Source organism: Rhyacophila brunnea, unplaced genomic scaffold (assembly GCF_057557595.1).
Source record: "Rhyacophila brunnea isolate RB1 unplaced genomic scaffold, BYU_Rbru_1.0 scaffold_23, whole genome shotgun sequence".
Lineage (NCBI taxonomy): Eukaryota > Metazoa > Arthropoda > Insecta > Trichoptera > Rhyacophilidae > Rhyacophila > Rhyacophila brunnea.
Genome location: NW_028232893.1, coordinates 27,977,517 through 28,001,883, shown reverse-complemented (window position 1 = coordinate 28,001,883; position 24,367 = coordinate 27,977,517). Strand labels below are relative to the sequence as shown.

The 24,367-nt window shown below is 36.4% G+C and overlaps 1 protein-coding gene across 1 annotated transcript in view; it reads right to left on the bottom strand.

The window, feature by feature from the left end:
- Positions 1–327: 327 nt before the first annotated feature.
- eIF3a (eukaryotic translation initiation factor 3 subunit a) overlaps positions 328–24,367 on the bottom strand; it is a 28,935-nt gene continuing 4,895 nt past the window's right edge. Inside the window, exons 4-18 of the mRNA XM_085950542.1 lie at positions 22,331–22,435; positions 21,914–22,122; positions 21,351–21,517; positions 19,974–20,111; positions 18,471–18,996; positions 17,887–18,079; positions 17,447–17,551; positions 13,268–13,397; positions 11,325–11,527; positions 10,307–10,458; positions 8,744–9,000; positions 7,324–7,447; positions 6,715–6,919; positions 5,829–6,213; positions 328–2,251 (exon numbers count right to left, since the gene is read on the bottom strand). Of these exons, the coding sequence (XP_085806668.1) occupies positions 2,211–2,251; positions 5,829–6,213; positions 6,715–6,919; positions 7,324–7,447; positions 8,744–9,000; positions 10,307–10,458; positions 11,325–11,527; positions 13,268–13,397; positions 17,447–17,551; positions 17,887–18,079; positions 18,471–18,996; positions 19,974–20,111; positions 21,351–21,517; positions 21,914–22,122; positions 22,331–22,435 (2,940 nt within the window). The 3' untranslated portion in view covers positions 328–2,210. The remainder of the gene's footprint in view (positions 2,252–5,828; positions 6,214–6,714; positions 6,920–7,323; positions 7,448–8,743; positions 9,001–10,306; positions 10,459–11,324; positions 11,528–13,267; positions 13,398–17,446; positions 17,552–17,886; positions 18,080–18,470; positions 18,997–19,973; positions 20,112–21,350; positions 21,518–21,913; positions 22,123–22,330; positions 22,436–24,367) is intronic.

Genomic DNA, 24,367 nt, shown 5'->3' with positions numbered 1-24,367 from the left:
ATTAACATTTTAATAAGATGTAGGTAATCTTGATGATTCTAAAAATAGCCAAAATATGAAGACGATGAAGTGCATATTAACTGAAATATTTGCAGTTTAATGTGCTGGGTAACCTAAGGTGACATTATATTAACGGGGTTCTACTGTACTTCTTGCAAGTTATATGCATTTGGAAAAAAAACGTACTTAACGATTAATAAGCAGGAGCTAAATATTATTCACAGATATATTTGGAGAAAAGCAAATGGATACTGGCAGGACCTTGGAAAAAGCAAGAAGACTGACTAGTGACAGGAACATGGATAATCAAGAAAAACAAAATATTTTTATTCATAAACGCCTTTATTTCCATCTGATATTTCAATATACAAAGATTACAGAATAAAATATGTTGGCATACAACAACAGTAGAGCATCGCGAGTTGTATATAACAATAGTTTTGTTAATACTAACATTTCATATTTTTAAAATGCAATTTTAATACAAAAAAAAATGAGAACACCTCCCACCGTATAAATTAATGTAGTCTCAGAGAAAAGAAATACACATTGTAAAATCATTTCTATAATAATTCGACAAACAATACTTAATTTAGAGATATATTTCATTTAAAAAAATCAATATAGGTACTAAACATGTCTATGGTCATAATGACATATTTCAATTCAGGCAACATAACTTAACATTTATTTATTTTTATAATATAAAGAATATTATGGATTCTTTTGTTGTTCTAAATTTAAATTCTATATAAATCTTATGCTACTTGTACAGGACCTACAAACTTATCTAAAGAATGGATGGGGGGAGCCACTGTCGAAAACTACCCAATCAAGGACTTGCAACTGGACAGAAACTGACATTCGAAAGACGTTTTCAAAATGGCGTCTATAGTTCCATTTTTGACCGTTCTTTAGATAAGTTTGTAGGACTGTATAATATTATTGTAATCGTGAAGAGCACTAAAATGATTGTTTGTAGCTAGCGAAAATAAAATTCCCAAAATTATTGTGTGCCAATAAATACAACAAATAAAAAAAGTTTTTTTTTAAAGTTTACCTTGTGCTTGAAGAAATCATTTGTTAATTTATTAATGTACGAGAATCATTATGTCCAAGACATGGACAAATAAATATGGAAGATGATTTTCAAACTCTTAATAGAATATGACCCACTTCTTTTGTGACTATTTGCCGAACAGTCAATGTGAATTAATGATGGATGGCAATTTTGATTGATTATATTATAAACAAACTATCAGAGATGGAAATTATGCCAGCGAAAATTGCGAGGGAGACTTGAATTTCTGTAATCCTGGATTTGCGACCAGGCTCGAAGAATTAAGACGTCTTTACGGTGCACCAACGCTCATCTTTCCTACGGATCTTCAAGTAACACTCGCAATTTGTAAATAAATACCACGCATCATCGAAAAAATCAATCACACTAAACTGATTCATAATAATTATGAATAGTCAAGTCAATTCTTAATTTATCAATGCTATAAAAACAGTAGTAAAGAAATTGTGCATTTTTATTTTATTATTCGACGCTAGTCAAAAATTAAGAATTAACCCAAGTAGATTTGCAATTATTATGAATCTGAAGAATTATCAGTGAATAAAATCAACATGGTTTCGTACTGATTAACAAAAATCGTTAAAAACACGGATTTTCTTAGTTAAAAATACGTATTAAACATGTAAAATATTATGTAATGGAGTTTTAAAAAGGATTAATAATTCGAATTATCGGTACCCCTTCTTCCAATCTAATTGACAATCCGAAGTACGCACTGGTGACAGTATTGTTACACACCTGAGATTGCACTGCCCATCAGATGGAGCGTCTACGGTCCCGCCATCTTGTGTGAAAGATTTTTAACAATATAGTTATCAAAAATCGATTGTCCGCCATTCTATCAATTACAAATTTGAGACGGAGAACCCACCACACTAACAACATGTATACACATAATGTAATGTTAAAAAGATTCATGTCATACAGCCTAGATGAAAACTTGATACACAAGGTAAACTATTAAAATAATGTAATGTCATAAAGAGTCAATAATATCCAAGCCACAGTATGGTTATTAGGGTATTTTACGACAGCTAAGTTACAATAGACCTGATAAAATATTGTAGTCATCGTTGTGAATATAAAAAAGAAATGTGTGTTACACGTCACTATTTCGTGGGTGCTGTTTCTAACGACGTTTGACGGGCTGCCATTCTTCAGAGTCTCGGGCTGCGGAAGAAAACAAAGCCAAATAAGTATTACAGTATAACCTCGATAATTCGAAATCCAAGGGACCCTGAAAATTTGATTTCGAATTAGCGAAAATCGCTATAAATCGAATTTTCCGAAAAAAAAAAAAATTTCGTAAATTTGTATGGAGACGATGCAGTATTGAAAAATAGTGTTTCGTGGTATTTACCAGTGAAAAAAGTAATTCAATGGTGAACTAGTTCGAAATATGTGTTTTTTACACTTTGTAATTAAGCACTAATTACTGAGTAATCAGACATCCAGTTAGATAGGTACCTACCAAGAATACAAATTCTTAAATAAGAATGTTGTTCCTTTCGAAAATCTAATCTAGATTCATACAAATTCACAGTAAAAACGGGTACCTATGTAGGTGTGTATTATATTTAAAATAAAATTCTTTAATATCCTATAAACAGTAATAAAAATGTCAAGTGAATTCATTAAGTCAATTAGTGAACTAGTCCTGTCAAACAAAGGGTCACTGTGTATTCATTATTGCCAGTTTAATCTAAACATTCAGTTGTTATCAACTCAAATTTTAAAAGATAAGAAACTCATTGTTTATTAAAATACATATTAAAAACGTAATTCTGTCAGTTATAAAAAAATGACACAAGTTAGTTACTTAATAATTACGAAATTTCGTAAATAAATGTTTTTTTTCACTGAAAACCATTTAGTGGCCATGTGCTAAGATTACCTTGTAAAACAACATTTTTTTCACATTAATAAAATAATGGATTCTGAATTTACTTGAATGACAAGTAAATGTACCTTGATTGACATCCCCTGCAATAATAATAATAATATTGATGCTTGGATATGTCATAGTACATTAGGAGTTTTTGGGTTTTTCCACAACTTCAACTTTGGGTTTTGCCTCCCATCAGTAAATTTGCAGGTGTTTGCCTACTTAAGGGGGGACATGCTCGTCGAAGGTCAAAATTGAGTTTTTATTGTATTTTCAAACCATGATCCTGGACACTCCTTAAACGTTGTAGATAATCTATTTACATAACTTTGAAGCCTTATTATCCTTTATAGTTATTTTTAACATTTGATGACTGCATAAAGTATTTTTGTTACATAAAATAGTATTCTTTTAAACCTCTCGCTCTAATGTTTTAGAATATAGTCATATTTCGGTACATAACTGTGCAGTGGTGTTAAGATTTTTACATTTATTAATTTTTAAACGCATTTATAAAACCATTAGTATAATTTATTACGAGATAATTTTTGTAAAATATTCACGATGAAAAATTATATTGATAATCTCTGTGATCCCAAATTTGACAAGAATTAGGCATTTTATTATTCAAAAATTCGGCAAGATTAACACATTTGAAGATGATTCTAAAGATATTTATTATAAGCTATGTCTTTGAACATTTAAGTGTGATAAACATCTTATGAATAATGATTGCTTTATAATAATTATTGACCTAAGAATAAGGTAGTGTTTTTTCAAAATACGCCATTTCTTTTGTCATTCCCCAGTGGTTAAGCTACAACATACGGCCGTAGCCATAAATTGACAAACTATAATTAAAGTAGGGAGTAAAATTATGTTAACGCGCGTGTTTGAACATGTACCTAACCGATTTTTTTTTTATTTTTTTTTTAAACGGTACATGTTCAAACACGCGCGTTAATATTATTTTACTCCCTACTTCAATTATAGTTTGTCAATTTATGGCTACGGCCGTATGTTGTAGCTTAACCACTGGGGAATGACAAAAGAAATGGCGTATTTCAAAAAAACACTACCTTATTCTTAGGTCAATAATTATTATAAAGCAATCATTACTCATAAGATGTTTATCATACTTGAATGGTCAAAGACATAGCTTATAATAAATATCTTTAGAATCATCTTCAAATGTGTTAATCTTGCCGATTTTTTGAATAATAAAATGCCTAATTCTTGTCAAATTTGGGATCACAGAGATTATCAATATAATTTTTTATCGTGAATATTTTACAAAAATTATCCCGTAATAAATTATGCTAATGGTTTAATAAATGCGTTTAAAAATTAATAAATGTAAAAAATCTTAACACCACTGCACAGTTATGTACCGAAATATGACTATATTCTAAAACATTAGAGCGAGAGGTTTAAAAGAATACTATTTTATGTAACAAAAATACTTTATGCAGTCATCAAATGTTTAAAATAACTATAAAGGATAATAAGGCTTCAAAATTATATAAATAGATTATCTACAATGTTTAAGGAGTGTCCAGGATCATGGTTTGAAAATACAATAAAAACTCAATTTTGACCTTCGACGAGCATGTCCCCCCTTAATTGCAGTCATTAAATTTATTACTTTCCAAGAAAATAAGTATTTTACTATTATTTATTTCGATTTATATGGATAAAAATGGCCTTTGGGACCAAATTCCATTTCGAATTACGAAATAACGAAAATTTCGATTTATAACAAACTTTTTGTATGAAAAATGATTCTTGGGGGTTAAAATTTACGAAAAATTCGAAAAACGGCGAAATTCGAATTATCGTTTTTCGAATTATCGAGGTTCTACTGTATAATGAAATTATAATTTTTCAAGGCTGTGAGCATATTAAATTTTTTTATTTTTGAAGTTATACTTCTTTTAGTGTATTTTTAGCGTGTGACGAAGTTGCCCGGTGCCGATGTAACACATAATTTATTGGCGTGTGACGAAGTTGCGCGCGCCGATGTAACACATAATTTTTATGATTATATTCATTTCGTAGGGTACATGCGCATGCGCATAGTGTCATTTAGTTAGTCATTCAATACAACCAAGCAAAGAGCACGTGTTGTAAACATAACCAATATAGTGTCATAATAAATATATATGTTTATAAACAAATTTCTGGAGACTAACATTCTACACTGTTAATTTATAGTCATAAAACTTTATTTATATTGGAGTGTATCAAGATTTGAGGCTATATTTATGTAAGTATTATTTATGAGTAAAATTATATATCAATAAAATAAATAAATAAATTTTGTGAAAGTTGAGTTCGTAAATAATTTTAATTCATCATGGGCACTTCTGAATGGATTATAACCGCTGTATAGCAAAGATGAGTTTTGGTCCAATACAATAATTAAATTACAATTATCATGACATGCTATATGAGACACAGACGTTTTCATCAACCTAATCCACTATAATATTAATAGACTCAGGTAACAGCTTATTTTGTTTTGTTACGCCAAAGAAGTATAACTTCTAACGCGCGTACATAAGTACACTGATTTTTTTGAATCGGCTGTAGTAATCATTTGTTACACATCAACTAGATTCACCCTAACAACGAAATCATTGTATGACAAATAAAAAGTTACACTACAATAATAAGGATGCACCTTTTTAACTGCGCACATGCAGGTGCTAACTTTAGTGTTAACAGTGAACACGGCTGTTGCGATAAAGCGGCACATGTGGTGAGTGACAATAACAAAAGATAAGATATTAAAACGTTTGCAATGAATCTTCTCCGAGTCACCTTAAAACAAAATGAAAAAACCTTGGAGTCACTACTTACGTTCATCTTTAGGTGCAGCTGATGGGGGGGGTGGTTTCCGGGGTCCATCTTTATCTTTAGGTCCGTCCCGGTCTCGCTCCCTATCCCTAGGTCCATCTTTGTTCCTAGGCCCGCCATCTCTGTCCCTTTGGAAGTCCCTTCCGCCCTTAGGGGCATCTCGATTTCTAATGTCTCTGTCTCTAGGTGGGCCATCACGGTCTCTAGGTGGGCCATCACGGTCTCTAGGTGGGCCATCACGGTCTCTTGGTGGGCCATCACGATCTCTGGGACCATCACGATCTCTGGGGCCTTCGCGATCTCTGGGGCCGTCACGATCTCTGGGGCCATCACGATCTCTGGGGCCGTCTCGGTCTCTGGGAGTCGAGCGCCACCCAGTGGAGCGTTCCTGCAATTAAGATTACTATTGTAGCCAATATTTTGTATTTGTGTGGTAAGAAAGGGTGGTGGCAACCTAATTGGCAATTAGAAATAATATGCATGCATTTGCATCATGGACAGATCGATAAAAAGAAAATTCATAGAGAAAACTTAAACATGAGTTCAAGTCCCATTAAATACAACTTTTTGTCGAGGAGTTTTTCTAACGTTTCTGAGGTTTATAGAAATTAAGAGATTTTCTATGATGAAAAATTTAGCACTACTAAATCCTGTGTATATCATATTTCTTATCTATTGAATAAAAAGTAATAATTTATATTTCAAAATTATTTTAATATTTGAATTCAGACGATTTTGAATTAACAGGGTGTTGTAATATTCAAGCAGGATACCAGAATTCTTATTGAAAATATCGATAAACGTCTGCCAATGTTGGCAAGGTTATTAAAGACATAATTTTTCACAGTTCCAACACAAATGAATGCTTGATATTCAAAAAATAACTTACGGCATTTGCAGAGGGTGAAACGTCTCTCCTCCAGCTACCGCCGACTTCAGGACGCTCTCTATCGTCGCCGCGTCTGTCTTCCCGCCTGTCATCGCCGCCGCGTCTATCGTCTCCGCGCCTGTCGTCTCTTCTGTCATCCCGTCGACCAATGAACCGTTCTCGCTCTGAGAATCTGCTTCCGCCTTCGCGGTCATCACGTTTTTCCCTAGACAACAGAAGCAATTCAATTATGATATATCATTAACAGTTTGACATATCACGGCTGCCGAGTAGTGCCAATGATCCTTTTTTAAACAATTCCAAGCTAAAACTATGGTGATAATTCAAATAAACAGATAAATGTAAAATCAGTCACATTAAAAATACAGTGATATTGCAAGTTATATGCATTTATATATTTGCATATCAAAAGAACACGGGTTTAATTTTTGACTGATTAACATTTCTTTAAATATTATGTTAGTTAGCAGTTTCAATAAGAGTTGCCATCGATGACTAACAATTGCCGGAAAATATATACAGTATATAAAACCTCCATAATTCAAATACGATTTATAAATTTTAATCCATAAAATGAATATCACGGTTAGTAATAAGGTTTTACTGTACCTGTCGGGTGATTTTCTGTCCCGATCTCCTCCCCTCCGCCACGTGTCAGGTCTCTCCGCGGGACGTTCGGGACGTTCGTCACGGTCGTCTTTGTCTCGCGGTTCACGGTCGTCGGCACGTATTCCTAATTGGTAAAAAAAAATTTTTTTTTTACGTTTTATGTTTTTCACATGAACAACCATCACACTTCATCATTAAAATGTGGGCCATTGTCATTCACATCAGTGATTCTCAAACTTTTTCATATCACGGCCCTCGAAATCAGAAAAAAATCCAATTTATTAGAAATAATAGAACATTTCATTTACTTCCTTGTAAAACAAAAATTAAAAAAAAAAACCGTCAAAAATTTACTTCAAATTTATTACAGCTATAATGAGAGGGGTGTGATTGCATATTTTTACATGTTAGAAAGTGCAATGTTAGAAATACTAATTCGCAGGGTTTGCTCCAGTCTCCGTTGAAAGACACGACCTGTGTTTATTGTTTTTTTACCAGTAATGATGAAAATGCTGTTTCGCATAGGTATGTTGTCGCAAAAGGAATTATGATTCACAATGCTGCTTTTGCAATTGACGGATATTCTAGCTGTCGCCTTATCCAAAATTCTGCAAGACTTCTTTCATTAAATTCAACTTCAAGGATTTAGCAAATGGTGTTTTTATCCAATTGTACTTTTGGTTTTCATTTAAGTTTGGGAAATATTTCACGGTTCCCTGGCAGGAGCTCCAGGGCCCCCTAGGGTACTGATAGCGTAGAAGTACTGATTTACATAGACCGGCATCGCAACGGTCTATATCTGAGCACACAAAAAACTTCTGTTGATAATTGTTACTTCACTAGTCAGTTTTTGACAGGCCATAGTCGATTCGCTACCAAATTCTAGGAGCTTGGACTTATTACCTGGCCAACATGTCCATGTGGCGGAGAACTACAGAATGCAAACCACATCCTCTGGTAATGTCACGAGAATGTGCTCTGTTAGGAACGAGATGCCCAAGTCGGTCCAACCAGCTGTTGGGCCCATCGGGCCGTCTGACCTGCTCGCCACAAAGGTCAACTACATTGCATTAAAAAAATTTGCAGTGTTATTGCAGACGTGAAGATCTCTTGACATAGTTTTGTTTGTACGTATTGTTTCTTGTATTTTATGCATCATTAAATTCATTTATTTTTGTCTAGTCTCTATGCCTTTCTCTCCAATGGCACTTTTTATTTAATTACGTCTTTCATTAACTCAAAGCTCACTTGAGAGCGTAGCTTGGTAATGGTATGCTCCTGAGACATTTCTAGGCGTGAACAACTGCTGATGCTTCACATCAAATGTAGGACCTCTTGATACACTTAATTAAGACCGAGCGTAATGCGGGACGGTTTGGATTGGAGGGTTCATGTCTTTGTTAAATAATACTCCACTCACTAGGTTTCCAGGGTTCGGTTTTTTTCTCTGAAGCTGGCGGGTCTCCGGCTTTCCTCCAGGAGGATTCGGTAGCGGCAGGCGGGGCAGGTTCGGGTGGGGCAGCCGTCTCGGGTTCTCCCGGATTGCCCTTCCTCCAAACGGCGCCTGTTTCCCGTGTTGATTTCTGCTCTCTTTCTTTCTCCAGTCTCTTTCGATCAATCTCTTCTTCGCGGGCTCGTTTCCGCGCCGCTGCACGCTCGATCATCTCATCATGTTCACTAGAAAGAAGCCATAAATCATAATATATACTGCAAGTCAAATTCATAAAGATAAAGGTCCCGCACTTCAATGGAAGTGAAAAGTGGGTACAGGCATCAATAACTGAGGCTTAGGAGTTAAATAATAAACAACAAAGATACAGGACATTGATTATCCAAAAAACATTGGGTATCATACTTTTTTAAGCAACCAAAGTGAATGACATAATAAATGTACAGTAGAACCACAATTTTATTATTATTAACTTAGCTATGAAACATTATACCATAACCATATTTATGAACCACTAAATTTATATTTTGCACAAAAACTATATATGGCTAACTAAGAGCATCCGTCAAACTAATAATGTGTTAAAACACAATTCTTTCATATGTCTTCTATCTAACGTATATTTCGGAGACAATACGCGTGCCAATTGCTTTCACACTTGCACCTATCGTTTTTTTTCGGGTCTTGATTCAGGTCAGGACTGATAATCATAGCAATCCGGACAGAAAAATACATAATTCCTTTTCATAGTAAGGCTATACCTCAGTTGAGGCATGGTCTAAAAAGATCGTGGCTAGGCAATGCGCGGATTGCAGGTACAAATGACGCATGCCGAACGAAATATAATTGTCATATAAATCCAACATGCGTCCATTTAATGTTCTGTTTATTGTTCTATTAGTAACAATAATATATTCGTTGACATGTTTTCTTTTTTAAGTAAATGGTAACGTTTTTAGTCATCTTTACACGATTTAAGAATTAATACCCCCGTCGCTATCACGAAACAAATTGACGTATTGACAGCTCGACGTTCGCTCGACTCTCCGATTGCCAGTCCAAAATTTCATCGCACCTATAGTTGAAAATTATTTGCCATTTGACTGAATTACCGTCTTAACCAAACTATAGTAGACAAAAAATATTATTCTATCTATAAAATATTCATTGCATTTAATTGCATAATTTTAGATATTTTATAGATAGACGAGCATTTCTTGACTATTATCTATTATGGCTTGGTTTTCGCAGGGTTTAATTGAATTTTAAAAACTAACCAACATCATCTGTAAATTGTAGTCCAAAATTTCGTTGCGCCTATAGTTGAAAATTATTTGCTGTTTCACTGATGTATCGTCTTAAGAGTAATTAGATTAAAATTATGGGTGTTAGAATTTAGCATATTATGTATTCATTATTTTCTTCTTCATTCATGTCCGTTTCCTAGATGGAGCAAATAAACACAACGCGGCGAATCCCAGTTGACTTTTAATACAACAGTAATAATGCCGAATCAAGGCGGATAATACTAACAGTTTGGCCTGAGCCAGTTCTTCTCGCTTGATCCTCTCGGCCTCCTGCTGCATCTTTTCCTCTTCATCAAACTTCCGCCGCTCTTCTTCCTCACGCGCCCTCTCCAACTCCTCAGCCTTACGAATCGTCGCCGCTTCTTTCTCTCTGTACCACTGCAATTATAACAAAATACATTGAATCCGCGAATAGTGAACCAATATAAATATTTAGGAAATGTCTACAAAAATAAAAACAAGAATTGAGATAGCAAGGGGTGTCTATCTCAAAATGAAATGACTCCTAAGACTTGCCAAAACCTGAGACTGCGTATGGTTTGCAGTTATGTTCTTCCAATCCTATCCTTATCATGGACGTATGGACAACCAGGAGATGTCACGGAGAGTTGAGACTTTCAAGATATGGCTGTATAGATAAGGTAACAAATCGTCGCTATAGGATTGGTTTGTCGAATATCCATTTTTGTCGAAATCGACCTTTTAATGCAGAATGATTTTTTGTATCTAAATGGACCAGAACCATCCTTTTCTTTAAATCACTTTGTAATGAATACAGCATTCAAATGCTGTAAAAACAATAATTTAATTTCCTCCATGTATTCAAATATAGGATAATGAAATTTGTTTTTCGTCTCCTGAACATTTGGTCTATTCGACAAACCAATGCTACAGCACCTTAACCGCATAGGTCAAAAGTTCCTTCACTCACATACTCATAAACGGTAAGCATAGCAGAGGATGGTGCCGCATTTCAGGGCTTAAGAACAATCTTGATTGGTATTAGTGCAGTTCCACCAAGCTGTTCTGGGTTGCAGATAAGAGCAATGACCTCCGATAGGGGATGGCATGAGAAGATTGAATCTGTCAAATTAGCAATTCTTTATATAAGAGACGCTCGCGGGGTATTTTTCAGTGTGACTAGTAGCTTTAGGTCGATGTATTTGTTCCAGTCAGCAGTGTTAAAATTTGACCATTAGAAGCCAGCCGCATCCTAATTTATAGTAGGAAGAATAAAATCTTACATCAGCACGCCTCTGCTCCCTGCGCTCCTGGACTCTTTCCGCCAGCCGCTTGACCCTCTCCTCCTTGACGAGGTCCTCGTAAGCCTGCACGCGGGCCGAGTGTTCAGCGCGGCGCTCCGTCGTGAGGCGCTTCACGAATTCGTCGCGGTGCGTGGCCATCCGTTTCAGGCGGGCTGCAGTTGCTAGGTCAAGTTCGCGAGCCTCTGTGAATGAAAAAAATTAAATTACATTTATAGCAATAATCGAACGGAGGTAATGAACATGTCAATAGGAGAACTTTTATTAAACTATTTCTTTTATTCAACGATTAAGACAGAAGATTTGAGAATGTAACATTCTATATATTGAACATTCATAATTTGAAAACATCTAATGCATATACACACTAGAAAAATTTATTTTGTAGAAAAAATAGAGATATAGGTGACAAGCAGATATAGGTTAAAGTCCCGTCAGGTGTCGTATTTTTTTTTTCTTATGTTCTTTCTTTCGCTCTTTTCTTATCTCTACAAAATGATTTTTTCTAGTGTGTATATGCATGAGATGAGATGTTTTCAAATTTCAATAGAACTATCAGAAAGGTATTGAAGAATAAACAGAGATGGCTTTAAAAAAATCAACGTGAAACGTGTCATAATTTTTTGCTTACCTAGTATGGACACAAAACCGAATCATAAGTCAACAGTCCGGGGCAGTCGAAAATTGAATATGATTTTAAAGATAACCAAAAAGTCAGCGATTTGCCGCTTTGATTTTAACGTGGACAGAATAGTTATCTCTAACAAATTACTGTAAACAATCGATTCAGCTGGAATACTAAGCTTAAAGTTAATAAAGCATAGAAATTTACATTGATATCTTTCAATTGTTTGGATAATTTTATAATAGCGAGACCATATAAATGTACATCACAATTGTATGTAGCTTTATTTGTATATTGTTGCGATTCTGTCGGTGTCCAGTCAAATGGCTGAATAGCTGTGTCTATCACACTCAACTTCATAAATGAACATTTTTCTCAAACTTGGCTGCTATTAAAAAGTTGTTTACAAACCTCTGTGTCAAAAGTACACTATAGTACACAAGACCACTTTAAAAACTTTTAATAGAAAGTGCGCCTATCAGAAAAAGACCAAACAGCCTCGGCGCCGTGTCAATTTTTGTGCAGTATTTTTAGAGTTTGAAAGTGTCCTTCAAAATGTGGTTTTGAAACAATAACCAATTGAAAGGTCACTGCATTAAAATAAAGACGAATAGTCACTGTTCTCTCAATTCTTCTCTATGGACGCTGAACCAATAGATGTCACAGAGACTTGAAGCTTTCGAGATGTGACTGTATAGACGCATCCTCAAAATTCCTTGGACTGACCGGGTGAAAAATGTTGGAAGTTCTCAATCGAATGGGGAAGGACCGAGAAGTTCTATGTAGTATCAAAACCAGGAAACTACAGTACCTCAGCCACATTATGAGAGGACAAAAGTACAGTATTCCCCAACTTGTCATTCAAGGATAGATCCGTGGTAAGCGTAGCAGAGGACGTGCCGCATTTCGTGGCTTAAGAACCTCAGTGATTGGTACGAGTGCAGCTCCACTGAACTGTTCCGGGTAGCAGACCTCCGCTAGGGGATGGCACAATAAGAAGAAGGGCTCTGTAGTCTTTAAGGGGAGAGCAGTAATCGCCTGCAGAAAAGTCACCAAAGCACATGAATCTACTGTTGTGATCACAAACGAGTAAGATTTTCTGGAATTACATGTCTTTCGAACAAGCCATGACGCACGCTTTGAATACCGCAAAGTAAATTTGCAGGAGTAGAGCAAAGTAGTACCGCAGTGACAGTGTTCTAACACCGCGACCCGCCTACCTTATGAAATTCAGTATGTACAAACGTGTCAAGAAGTGTGCTTGAACGGCGGCTGTATGGTGACAACGCAGAGAACCTACCTTTGAGTTGCTTGATCCTTTCTTCTTCCTGTTGTTCCCAGAATGCCTGATCATGGACTCGCTTCTCCTCCAAGCTCTTCTGAAGAAGTGGGATCTCCTCTATCCGTTTGGCTCGGTCAAAGTAGTCAATCTGTTAGAACAAATAAATTATTTGCTGAGTCCAACAGTAATACGTAAGTGTAAAACTGATAAAGAACTAAATACATGAGCAGACTCACAGATCCAAAGACAACTAACAATCTACGCCAATACAATTCTTAAATAAATGATTACACACAACAATGCATCTACCGTTTCGATTGTGTCAATGTTTATTTATGATTGATTTATAAATAAATAAATGTAGTGTTGTTATTGTTAGAAATATATGTATACCAAATATTTGTATTTATGCATCAATTACATTGAGCTACTTTACGAGCAGTTTGTTGGCGAATTTACAATCTGCCTGTAAAGTCACTCAGTGTCATCATCGACAAGCTAACATGCAGATTGTAAACAATCTACTGAGAAAATTTGAAAGCCGGTCAACTTTACACGCTACACGACGGCGTGTGGGCCTACTGCGTCTGCGCAGTAGAGCCCTCCCGGTAAAAAACGAACCACGTTTTGTCAAAATAGTCGCTAGCTTGTTGGCTTCTCAGCCAATGGAAAGTTTTGTGTGTCATCATCACAATCGCAGTAGCTGAATTGCCCGCTTTTAAATTCGCTAACAAACAGCTGGTAAAGTAGCTCAATGTAATTGACGCATAAGACAAGTAATGAGTTACTTATTTTTTATACAAAATATTTTAGTTTCGTCTTTGACATTAGTCCATAAAGCTTTATTGGTATAATTTTTCAACATGGCTAAGTAGTAACAAGCAGTACACTGGTGATAGTTGAATATTGAAAGGCACACGGTAACTTTGGATATTTCCGAAAATCTTCATCACGATCGTCTGACCAATCGTGTTGTGGCAGTCACTATCTACATTATCTTTGACACTTGATGTCGCGTATTCTTCCTTGTGTCTTTAATTCCATTTAACATAGAATAATCTAAATGGTATAAGAAAATACGCAGAATAAACTACGGTTTGACTAAACATGTGTGCTCTAACTGAATACATAACTCAAATCTACCAACGACGTATGACAGATGAGATAGGACTTTCATATCACACGGTTAACCCTCCTCCCGCTAACGGCATCTAGAAATGCCCATGATAGTTAAACCGTTCACCGCTAAGGGCATCCAGAAATGCCCATAAGTTTCTACCTCCGTATTTTCGTAATTCGGCGAGTAATACAGTCGAAATTTGTTTGAAAAACTAGCTGGGTTATTCCTTTACTGACATCTGTGACTTTTTTTCAATAAGACTTTTTAGATAATTCGAAATTAAGCAAAGACACATACCCTGTCGATATTGGAGTAAAACAGATTTCCAATGATTGGTTTCAAAATTTACCGCTAGTTGCTTTGCGCAATTTGCGCCGGCGCGAATTGATGTTAATGATCTCATACATGAAATCGGCTAGTGCGGTGATAATTTTCAACAGTCGATTGCTTTCGTGTTGTGATTGATACATTTCAAAGTTTTTTACGGTTTTCTATAAAATTATTATTGATGCGCCATTCTGTTAATAATTAATTATGTGCGTTAATTCTTTAAATGAAAAGTGATTTTATGAATTAAATCAGTGGTTGTAAAGTGAAAACGAAATTATTAACACATAAATAATTTAAAATTCCTATAATAAATCTTTTGTACTGTATGGAAATACATACGAAAAATTGAGAATAAGTAAATAATAATCTGTAAAATATTTAAATTTAAATTAAAAAATGTAGAATAGATTTTCAAAATTCACGGCCACTCATTTTTATTTCAAGGAAAGTGATGATTAAAATTCTTCTCATTTTAGTCGAATAAAGAACTAAGATTAAAATTTAATATTATTGTGTAGTGAATTAAAACTTTAAATTTCCTCAAAACTGTTAAGTTATAATAGCATATTTAGTGTTTAAATAAAAATGTCTATCCCTGATGTTGAATGTTTGGATTCGGACTATGAGATGGAAAGTGATAATGAAGAAGCTGCGCTAGTAGAACATCCCGACGATGTTGACGAGCCTTCCAATATAGGCAGTGATGAAGGAGTGGCTGAACCGTCTACCAGTGCAGCACCAGACAGTTTACTCCAATCGTGGACTGCGGGTCCCTTCGTGCCGATCACATACGATTTTGATAGTTTCAACTCAGGCGTTAACCCTAGTGTACAGCTCAATGAAAATTCCACAGAAATGGAATTTTTTCGTCATTTTCTTAACAAAACAATAATGAATACCATAGTTAACCATACAAATAATTACCACAACCATATGCTCAACACACAAGCCAACACTCCGAATGCAAGGATCCATGCCTGGTATGATACATGCCCAGAAGAGATGTATGTTTTTTATGCTGTATCAATGTTGATGACAAGAAATCGCCATCTCACAATTGAAGAACATTGGAGTGCTGATCCATTATTAAATTCTAAAATATTTGGCCAAACTATGATAAGAGATCGGTATGAGTTGATTCTACAAATGCTACATTACTCTGATACCCAAATCCCTACTGGAGATCGTCTTTATAAAGTGCGCTCACTTCTTGACCACTGCAGAAAAATATTCAAAGAAACAATGCTACCAAACGAAAATCTCTGCATCGACGAAAGTATCATTGTTTTTAAAGGGAGATTAATATTCAAACAATTTATACCGTCAAAAAGACATAGGTTTGGAATCAAATTATTTGTGATTTGTGATGTGGAAACCGGTTATATTTTAGACTTTATTATTTATTGTGGTGTAGAAACCGAAATAAGTGATAGTGAACTTTTGGGAATATCTGGGGCTGTTGTCACCACTTTGATGAAGGATTATTTTGGTAAAGGGCATAAACTATTTTGTGATAATTGGTACAGCAGCCCAGAATTATTTCAGTTTCTACATAAAAAAAAGACAAATGCTTGCGGCACGGTACGTAAAACACGAAAGTCAATGCCAAAATTTGATAAACTGAAGAAAGGACAAGTGGCCCATTGCTCGTGTTAAAATGGCATGATAGGCGGGAAGTGCATATGATCAGTACCATGCACGATGACTCCATGGTACCGACAGATAAAATTAATAGGGCCACAGGACAACCCATTATAAAACCACAATGCGTTGTGGATTATAATAAAAATATGGGCACGGTAGACAAAGCTGACATGATGTTGAGCAGCCTCTCGTGTATGCGAAAGAGTCTTAAGTGGTATAAAAAGGTTGGATTCCACATCATAGATTTATTTTTATTAAATAGTAGCATACTTTACAAAGTTATCACCGGTAAAAAAATTAGTTTAGCTGAATTTCAATTAAACGTAATCCGGCAATTAATCGAAACATATGGCAGTGCCTCAAGACCATCGACATCACAAACTACTCGTGTAGTTAATAACCCAAAAAGAATTTTAAAAACAGAACTCCTAAGACATTTACCCCGTAAAATTCCTCCAACAGTAAATAAAACAAAACCATATCGAAGATGTCGTGTGTGTATTGCTTCAACTACTAAAGATAAAAAAAGAAAAATGACGAACATTATGTGTGAAGCATGTGATGTCGCTTTATGCTCTGTGCCCTGTTTTTATGACTACCATGACAAAATCAATTTTTGAAATATAGTTGAGCCATAAACATTAATTAGGTGTGACTGAAATATGAGACCAAGTTGTAAGGAAATAATATAACAATAACGATTGTGTGCGTTCTGTGTTGGTGTTAAAAAACGTGTGAACATTAATCATCGGCGCAAGTGTCTACCACTTATCCGGTATCATAGAGGCCACTTCACTCTGCGGTATGTACTCCAAGCGTGCTTTATTATGTATGACAGAATTTCTTAAAGCTCTGTTGCTTAATTTACGATCTTTTTGTTTATTTTCACATGCTGTAAAATTAAAAGGAATGTTTTATTATAGCTAGAGCCACTCAGTGGATTTTTAGGTACATTTTTAATGACGTTTCAGTATGATTTATGAATCGTAAAAATCGCAGCGCGCCCGAACAAGTACATGAGCGAAATTATGTCGCGATAAAAAGGTTAATAATGATAGGACATGACGCTTGTGGTTTGATCAATTTGTTTAGCAATTTCTCACCCTCTTTTCTTGTGATTTCAATCTGGCCATCAATTCTCGACGCTCCTTCATCAGTTCCTCGGCTTCCTTTTGTGCTATCGTATCAGCGTCAATCTTCTTGATATCCTGAAACCAATTAAACACGTCAATTAATGCAAAAGTGCTAGGACATTTTAATGCAATTTACTGAAAATGTACATGCAAGTATTTTGTACACGGAATAAAGCAGCAGATACCTAAAACTGGGGTGTATTTAAAATTCAAAGTTTTTTTAAATTCATTCAGCAGTACTACAACAGACTGTTGCTACCCAGTATTCACAAAGATGATGATTATATATTAGCTAGCCGTAACCAGACAGATGACAGCGACAGAAGAACACTACTGCTGCATGCAATGCAACACTCTAATGGTACTAGAATGTGTAGCTTTAAACTGAGAAATAGAAATATCGTCTATACCTCTTCATCGAGTTTCTTGAGAACCTTCTGCCCGTGAGCAGTGAGGCTGATTTGCTGCATTTTCTCCTTGAGGTGTCGGTCCTTGATTTGCTGCATCTCGCTCTGTTGCCGACGCTTCTCCCTCTCTCCCCGTTCCACTTCGAGACGCATCTGTTCCACTTGCATCTGCTGACGGGCGATCTCTTCTTGTCGTCTGCAGAGATTTATAGTAAGACACATCATTATTTTCTGTTACACAGCAAAACACCATGAAATAAAAACTACGCATTAGCTCAAAGAGTATGACTGTAACAAAACAGAGCCTCATTTTAGTGTAATACAATTTGATAGCAAGAGGAAAATAAATATTTTTAGGTTGGTAATTGAAATTAAAACATGCTCATATATCACTTTTCAATATGAATAACATACGCATGCAACATATTTGTGATTGTTGATTATTATGATAATTGAACATTATTGTTATTTCAAATCGAATATTTCGACAAGACGCAAGAACTGCAAAAATCTTACGAGTGATATTATAAAGACCCGGTCCCTCACGTTTTTTTCTATCACAATGATAAATAATATTATGTAATGACCTTTGTTCTTCTTCTTCACGGACAGTATTGAGCCTCTCTATGTACTCCTTCCTGTCTTCGATGATCTTGTGCCTCTGCAGAACCCGCTGGTGCTCCTTAACCTTGTTTTCGTGGTAGTGGTGAACGGCCTGGGAACGTGCGCGGTCTCTCTCGGCGCGACGCCTCTTCGGTCCGGCGACGGCGGCCGCGGCTCTTCCCAGAACTGCCGCTGCTCGCATCAACTGGCCACGCACCTGTTCCGATGGCATCTCTTGCAGGAACGGACCTTCGGGGACGGTTTCCCTGGACGCTTCGCTCAGCTCAACGCCAAAATGGATGCATTTATTGGCGTGATCGATGCGGATCTGCATGTCGTTGTGCCTGACACAGTCCACCAGGAGTCTTTCCAGATGGAAAGGATCGGCAAAGACGGCCAGCTCCAAAAGTCGGGCGAAGCGGATGCTCTGGTAGCACTGCGCGGCCTGCCGCACCAGGCGGATTAGAGCCACATCCCGCAAAGCTGTCACGTATTGACACAGCTGCGAACCTGCAACGTACAATTGAATGCATACATACTAAGAAAATATTGATTACTTGCCATAAACTAAAATTAATATCTGATTGATCGTTGTTGTTGCTATGGTAAAAAATTTAGCAGAAAATCGTACTGCCCACATTACATGATCAGTCTCAATCTTCGCCGATCATGTCCCCTGCAATGGGCATCATAAAAATGTCAATCGGTCACTCAAATCGTGATTGCAATAAAACATTCTACGTGTTATATCAACTCGTGTATGTACAATGTGAAAGTACAAATAGTGCGCTTGTAACAAGAGTTGGAAGGTGCTTAGTATGAAAGTCACCGCAACCATTCTATAAAAACGCACAGAATCCACACCATTCATAGTGCGCAAATTGATTTTAATCCAAGTGGCACCCACGCAGGCCCATCAGATCACATATAGCATGAAAATGACAACAGTCGGCGATTGTAATGATCTAATCAGGATGAGAAATATGTTTCCAAAATCACTGTTTCTTCATCCAAATTCTAAGGTATATTTATCTAGTGTGAATATTTTAACAGCTGACTTTTATGATTCTGGATTTAAATTATGTCTGTGTTCGGAATGTGAATTATTTGCATTTCCGAGTTCAGGTTATGTTTGTGTGCAGGGACAAATTGTTAGAGTGCGAAATCTTTAACGTGAGATCTGGCGGCGGCGCTCGTGTTGTATCTTGTCTATGGTTTTCGATTTCGAAGTATTGTAAGTACTGAAAAACGAGTGGAGGGGAAGTAGTTCCCCAAGCCGCCGCCTATCACCGTAAAGATTTCGCACTATAAGCTATATTTTTGAAACCCTCCCTGCTGTGAGTGTACATATAATTTGCAATTTTATCTGCTGGATAGATGTCAAAGAGTGAGGTGTCTCTTTCACTCAACGCAATATTAATTAAAAAAATTATTTAACATAATCAATACGGAAAGTATCAGTAATTAAAATGTATCGATCGGCTTACCTTCTTCGGCTTCTAGTGCATCGACGACAACCCGGACTTTCTTGCACAGAACGAGAGGATCAAACTCAACTTCCAACCAGTTGTAGAGGTCCTGCAGCTCGGCAGAAGCCAGGCCCACCACATTCAGGCGGACGATCTCTGAAATAATAACAAATTATATATTTCTCAAGCCAAAGTTGAATAAAAAATGGTGATGTACAACTTCCTTCAGTGACGGATAAAGTTGGCGGATTTAGATATGTGAGGATAGCACTTCACGAAAAGAACTCGTAATCCGAATGGGAATAGCTGGAGCATAAGTCGATGAAATGCGAAAGAATGAAACTCTTATTGCAGGCGGTCAGAACCAAGTGCTGCCAGTACCAACGCTTGCGTTCTCTGACGATGATGCTTTACTGTACAATCTCACGGCACCTTATGAACACTAGGAGAAATCATATTATGCCGAACTTTAAAAACAATTGTTTGCAGCATATTCGAGCGGAATTTAACAATTCCAAAAACACACTTGGAAATTCGTTTTTACAAAATTTGCACTATGAATTAATACACTATTTTAGCTACCCTTTGATATATAAATGGGGTTTATATAAAGAGCGGAATTGTTCCATTTACGATATTGGAAATTTGGCACCTGCAGTTAGTTGGGTGTTTTGTGTGAATAACGATAACGCATTTATTTTCGCAGGTTTAGGAGATTGAAATTTTGTGTGAGCATAGAAAACATGCTTTGTAACAAAATGCCATCAAAATCTCATTTTTGGTCAAAAGTGCAGTTGGCTGGTTTGCAGTTTAAGCAGTCGATATGTCCAATGACTTTGTCAGAAACAAGAATATAACTGAGCAGGCGTTGCAGCCTCTTGTCACATGTAAGGTGAAGATAAGTCTTACCTTGCCTGTCTTTTCTTAGAAAACTAAACAGATACCGGCATTATGGAAGACTGCAAAGTACCATCCATAGGGTATATATACGGAAGAGCTAAGATGCTAAGACTGGCGAACAACAGTGACACAGTATTCTACGGAACAGACAACTGGAGGTTTTCGAGACATGGCTGTATCAGCGTACGATAGTGAATTCCTGAGGTGATCACACTACCAATGAGCAGGTGTAAGACAAGCCAAGAGCTACCATAGAAGGCAACAACGCTACAGCAGTGAGAAATATTATGATTTACTTGAACTTATAATGGAAGAAAAAGTAGAGGGCAGCAGAGATGTAAGCAAAAATTGACTCTCTCGGTAATATAACCTCATCAAGTGGTTCAATATCCAAGGCGTCGGTGATGTGATACAACCGATCCAAGATACAATTTAGTTGAGAAACTTTGACAGAAGACGGCGTCAAGAGTGGATACGGACAAAGAAAATGTGTACCTTTGAGCAGGGAGGCCCTAGTGGGGGGTTGCTGGAGGCCTAGCAGTACAGCCAAGCGCTGGGCCTTCTCCACCGGACTCTTCTCAGTCTCGATGAATCGGTCAAACTCTGGGTGAAGAGACGGCAGCGGGATGGACAAGGTTGCCACCAGCACCAAACATGCCATCCTAAAAACAAACCAAGATTATTGTTATAATGTATAAAAATTGTTTAAAACATACACAAATGTGCCAGATATTATAACAGTGACTGAAATAAACGATGCATCTAAACTTACTGTTGAACAAGATCTTCTTGTCAACGTGTTAAAACTGTGATAAGCCCCTCCTGTTTTTAACCGCACTTTGACTGCAACGACTTCCGGTTATCGACGAGTTGTCCACGTGTTAAAACTGTGAACCAACAAGCCCCTCCTATTTAGTTAATCGCAATACGACTCCAGCGACTTCCGGTTATTGCCCAGATCTTCTTGTCGGACAGTAAGATACCATAAAGCAAAGTACAGATGACAGCTAATGAACATATCAAATTTATATGTAACCGGTTTGAAATGGGTTAGGCACCTCTGAAGTTCTTCAGGTGTGATATTCTTCTTCATCTCGCGGGACAACTGGAAGAGTTTGAGCAGGGCGGCGGCGTGGAAGAGACAGTGGCCGGCCTTCCAGAAGACCAACGCCAGCTTGCCGTAGTAGTTTGCCATGGTCTTGGCCACGGGTGTCTTCTTTGACATGTTCATCAGGTTGTGTATGTCCTCGATGGCTTTGTAAGCTTCCTGAGGGCCAAAGAAACAAGACAACCGATTAGAAACTGCAATTTAGAAACTGGAAATCTTCATTACCTAGTAAGTATTAAAAAATGTAAAATATTCCATCCAATAAATGAAAATGTGATCCACTAGATTCATTACTCATTTTAACATAAAATTATGGTTTACCACGGCTGAAGACAAAATAAACTGTAAAATTTCTCATTCCACTCACCTGCCACAATTCCATCTGAATGGCGCTATCCAACTGGAAGAGTCTGGTCTCCAAATTGAACTGCTGAGTCTCGGGCTTACTGATGCTTACATTTCCAGTTTGGACCTTAAAATCAACACATACATTTTAAAACAATATGAAACAGAAACAGGAACTATGAAATGAAAGTAGTAAAAATACGTATTAGCGATTTACTAAGTATAAGAAAACAAATGATTACTGCTTTTATTTCTTCATTATTTCAAAGCAAAGTTTAGCTATTTTCTTTGACATGGGTTTTATTTCTATCCGTCACATCTGCTTCCAAACTAATGCATCCACCCTCCCACAGAGCATTCCACCTACTGCTCCTGGTCTACGATCTTAGTCCGTATTGAATTGTCGTGCCGTCATTATATTATCAGTTTAATAATGCCTAAATGAGATCAGAGGCTAAAAATGACAAGTCTAAAAAAATCACCACTTTTAGCTTAGAAATATTAACTGAGATTTTAATGGTAATCAAATAATTATAATACAGTCGAACTTGGTTGTTACAAGGAAGATGGGACCATCTGAATTTGCTCGTTATATCGTTATATAACATTTTTCGCGCCACGATCTATTTAAGCATAGAACATAAAAAATCTGAAAACCATCGTAAAAATCCCCGAAACAAGCATTGCATTCATAAACTGTAAAAGAAGTTGTTTATTGTAATGAAGTGTTGAGCCGTCGGCGCTGGTAGGTACTTACTGACTTCACAGAGCTTGGATTTTTTACATGCAATTTCAACCATATCCGTGGATACTTTTTCAATGTTGTCGGCAAAAGCACCAATTAGATACTTAGACACTTAACTAGTGTTATAAACGTAATCCGATCCCGGCGGCATCGGTCTAGTTAACTTCCCGGTCGGATTTTATTGCTTACGGTCGAAAATGTTGTTTTTAAACGATCGACACATTAACAGTTTTGCGAGAAGTACCTTTATAAAAGTGAATAAATGTATGGAGAAAATCATAAACTAAAATGTCAACGAATGTTTCCTCATTACATCCGAGATCTCGCTATTTCCGTGATCATAATAACCAAGTTTGACTGTATATTGTTATTTTTGAAATAAAGAACTTGAAATAACTGAAACAAATTAATGCACATTTTGTATAGCAATATCTTTTAGTAAGATAGATGACGATTTATCTTTTCATATAAGGCCTTTCGCTCATGGAGAAACTAAAATCTGACGAACTGGTTGCTGATGGAGCTCATAAACTGGCCAATGACTGATGCTTCGCACACGGCGCTACTGAAACACATTATTGCAACAATAACAATGTCAAACCCATTGTCTTTCCTACTTCATTCTAAGCTTTTGGTAGCCTGTTATTATACAGGCAGGAGTATTGCTCAACTTCAGCCACAAATTTTAAATTAATAATTGGTTTGCCCATCTTTAACTTTTGACGTCTTGACTTGTTATTGCTTGTTCAGTTCAGTGCTACCAATTTATATAATAAATGATTTCTCATCGAATCGAATCTACTGGTATTGGCACTACTGTTTCATGGGAGACTGGGAGACTAGCATGTCGTGTTTTGAAACTGAAAGATTCCAGTCTTGTCGTGAGCGAGCCGCCATTGAAACACATTATCTAGATACTGGCTGGAATTTTAGTTTCAGTCTCGTCTTTTTTGAGTATTCTCATGAGCAGAAGGCCTAAGCATTTGAAAGCATAAGCGAATCTGACTGGAAAATAGATGCAATCACCTTAAGTGAATGAACGAGGAATATCTGAACCGTGATGTTTGTTTGGTCAGAGCAAGGATTCTTTAATTGTGTAAATATTGGAAAGAAGTGGTGAGAGTGGAGGAGAGGATGTGGAAGATGATGATTTTGAGTCAATTAGTCTGGAATTTAAAAAATTAATGAAGTGATCAAAATTTTTATGTTCATTTACTTACTACATCATCGATTTTTATTTTTACCTGTAATTTTAAATTAGCAGTATAATAATTATTATTCATGTTAAATTGGTTTTATATTGTGAATATGTTT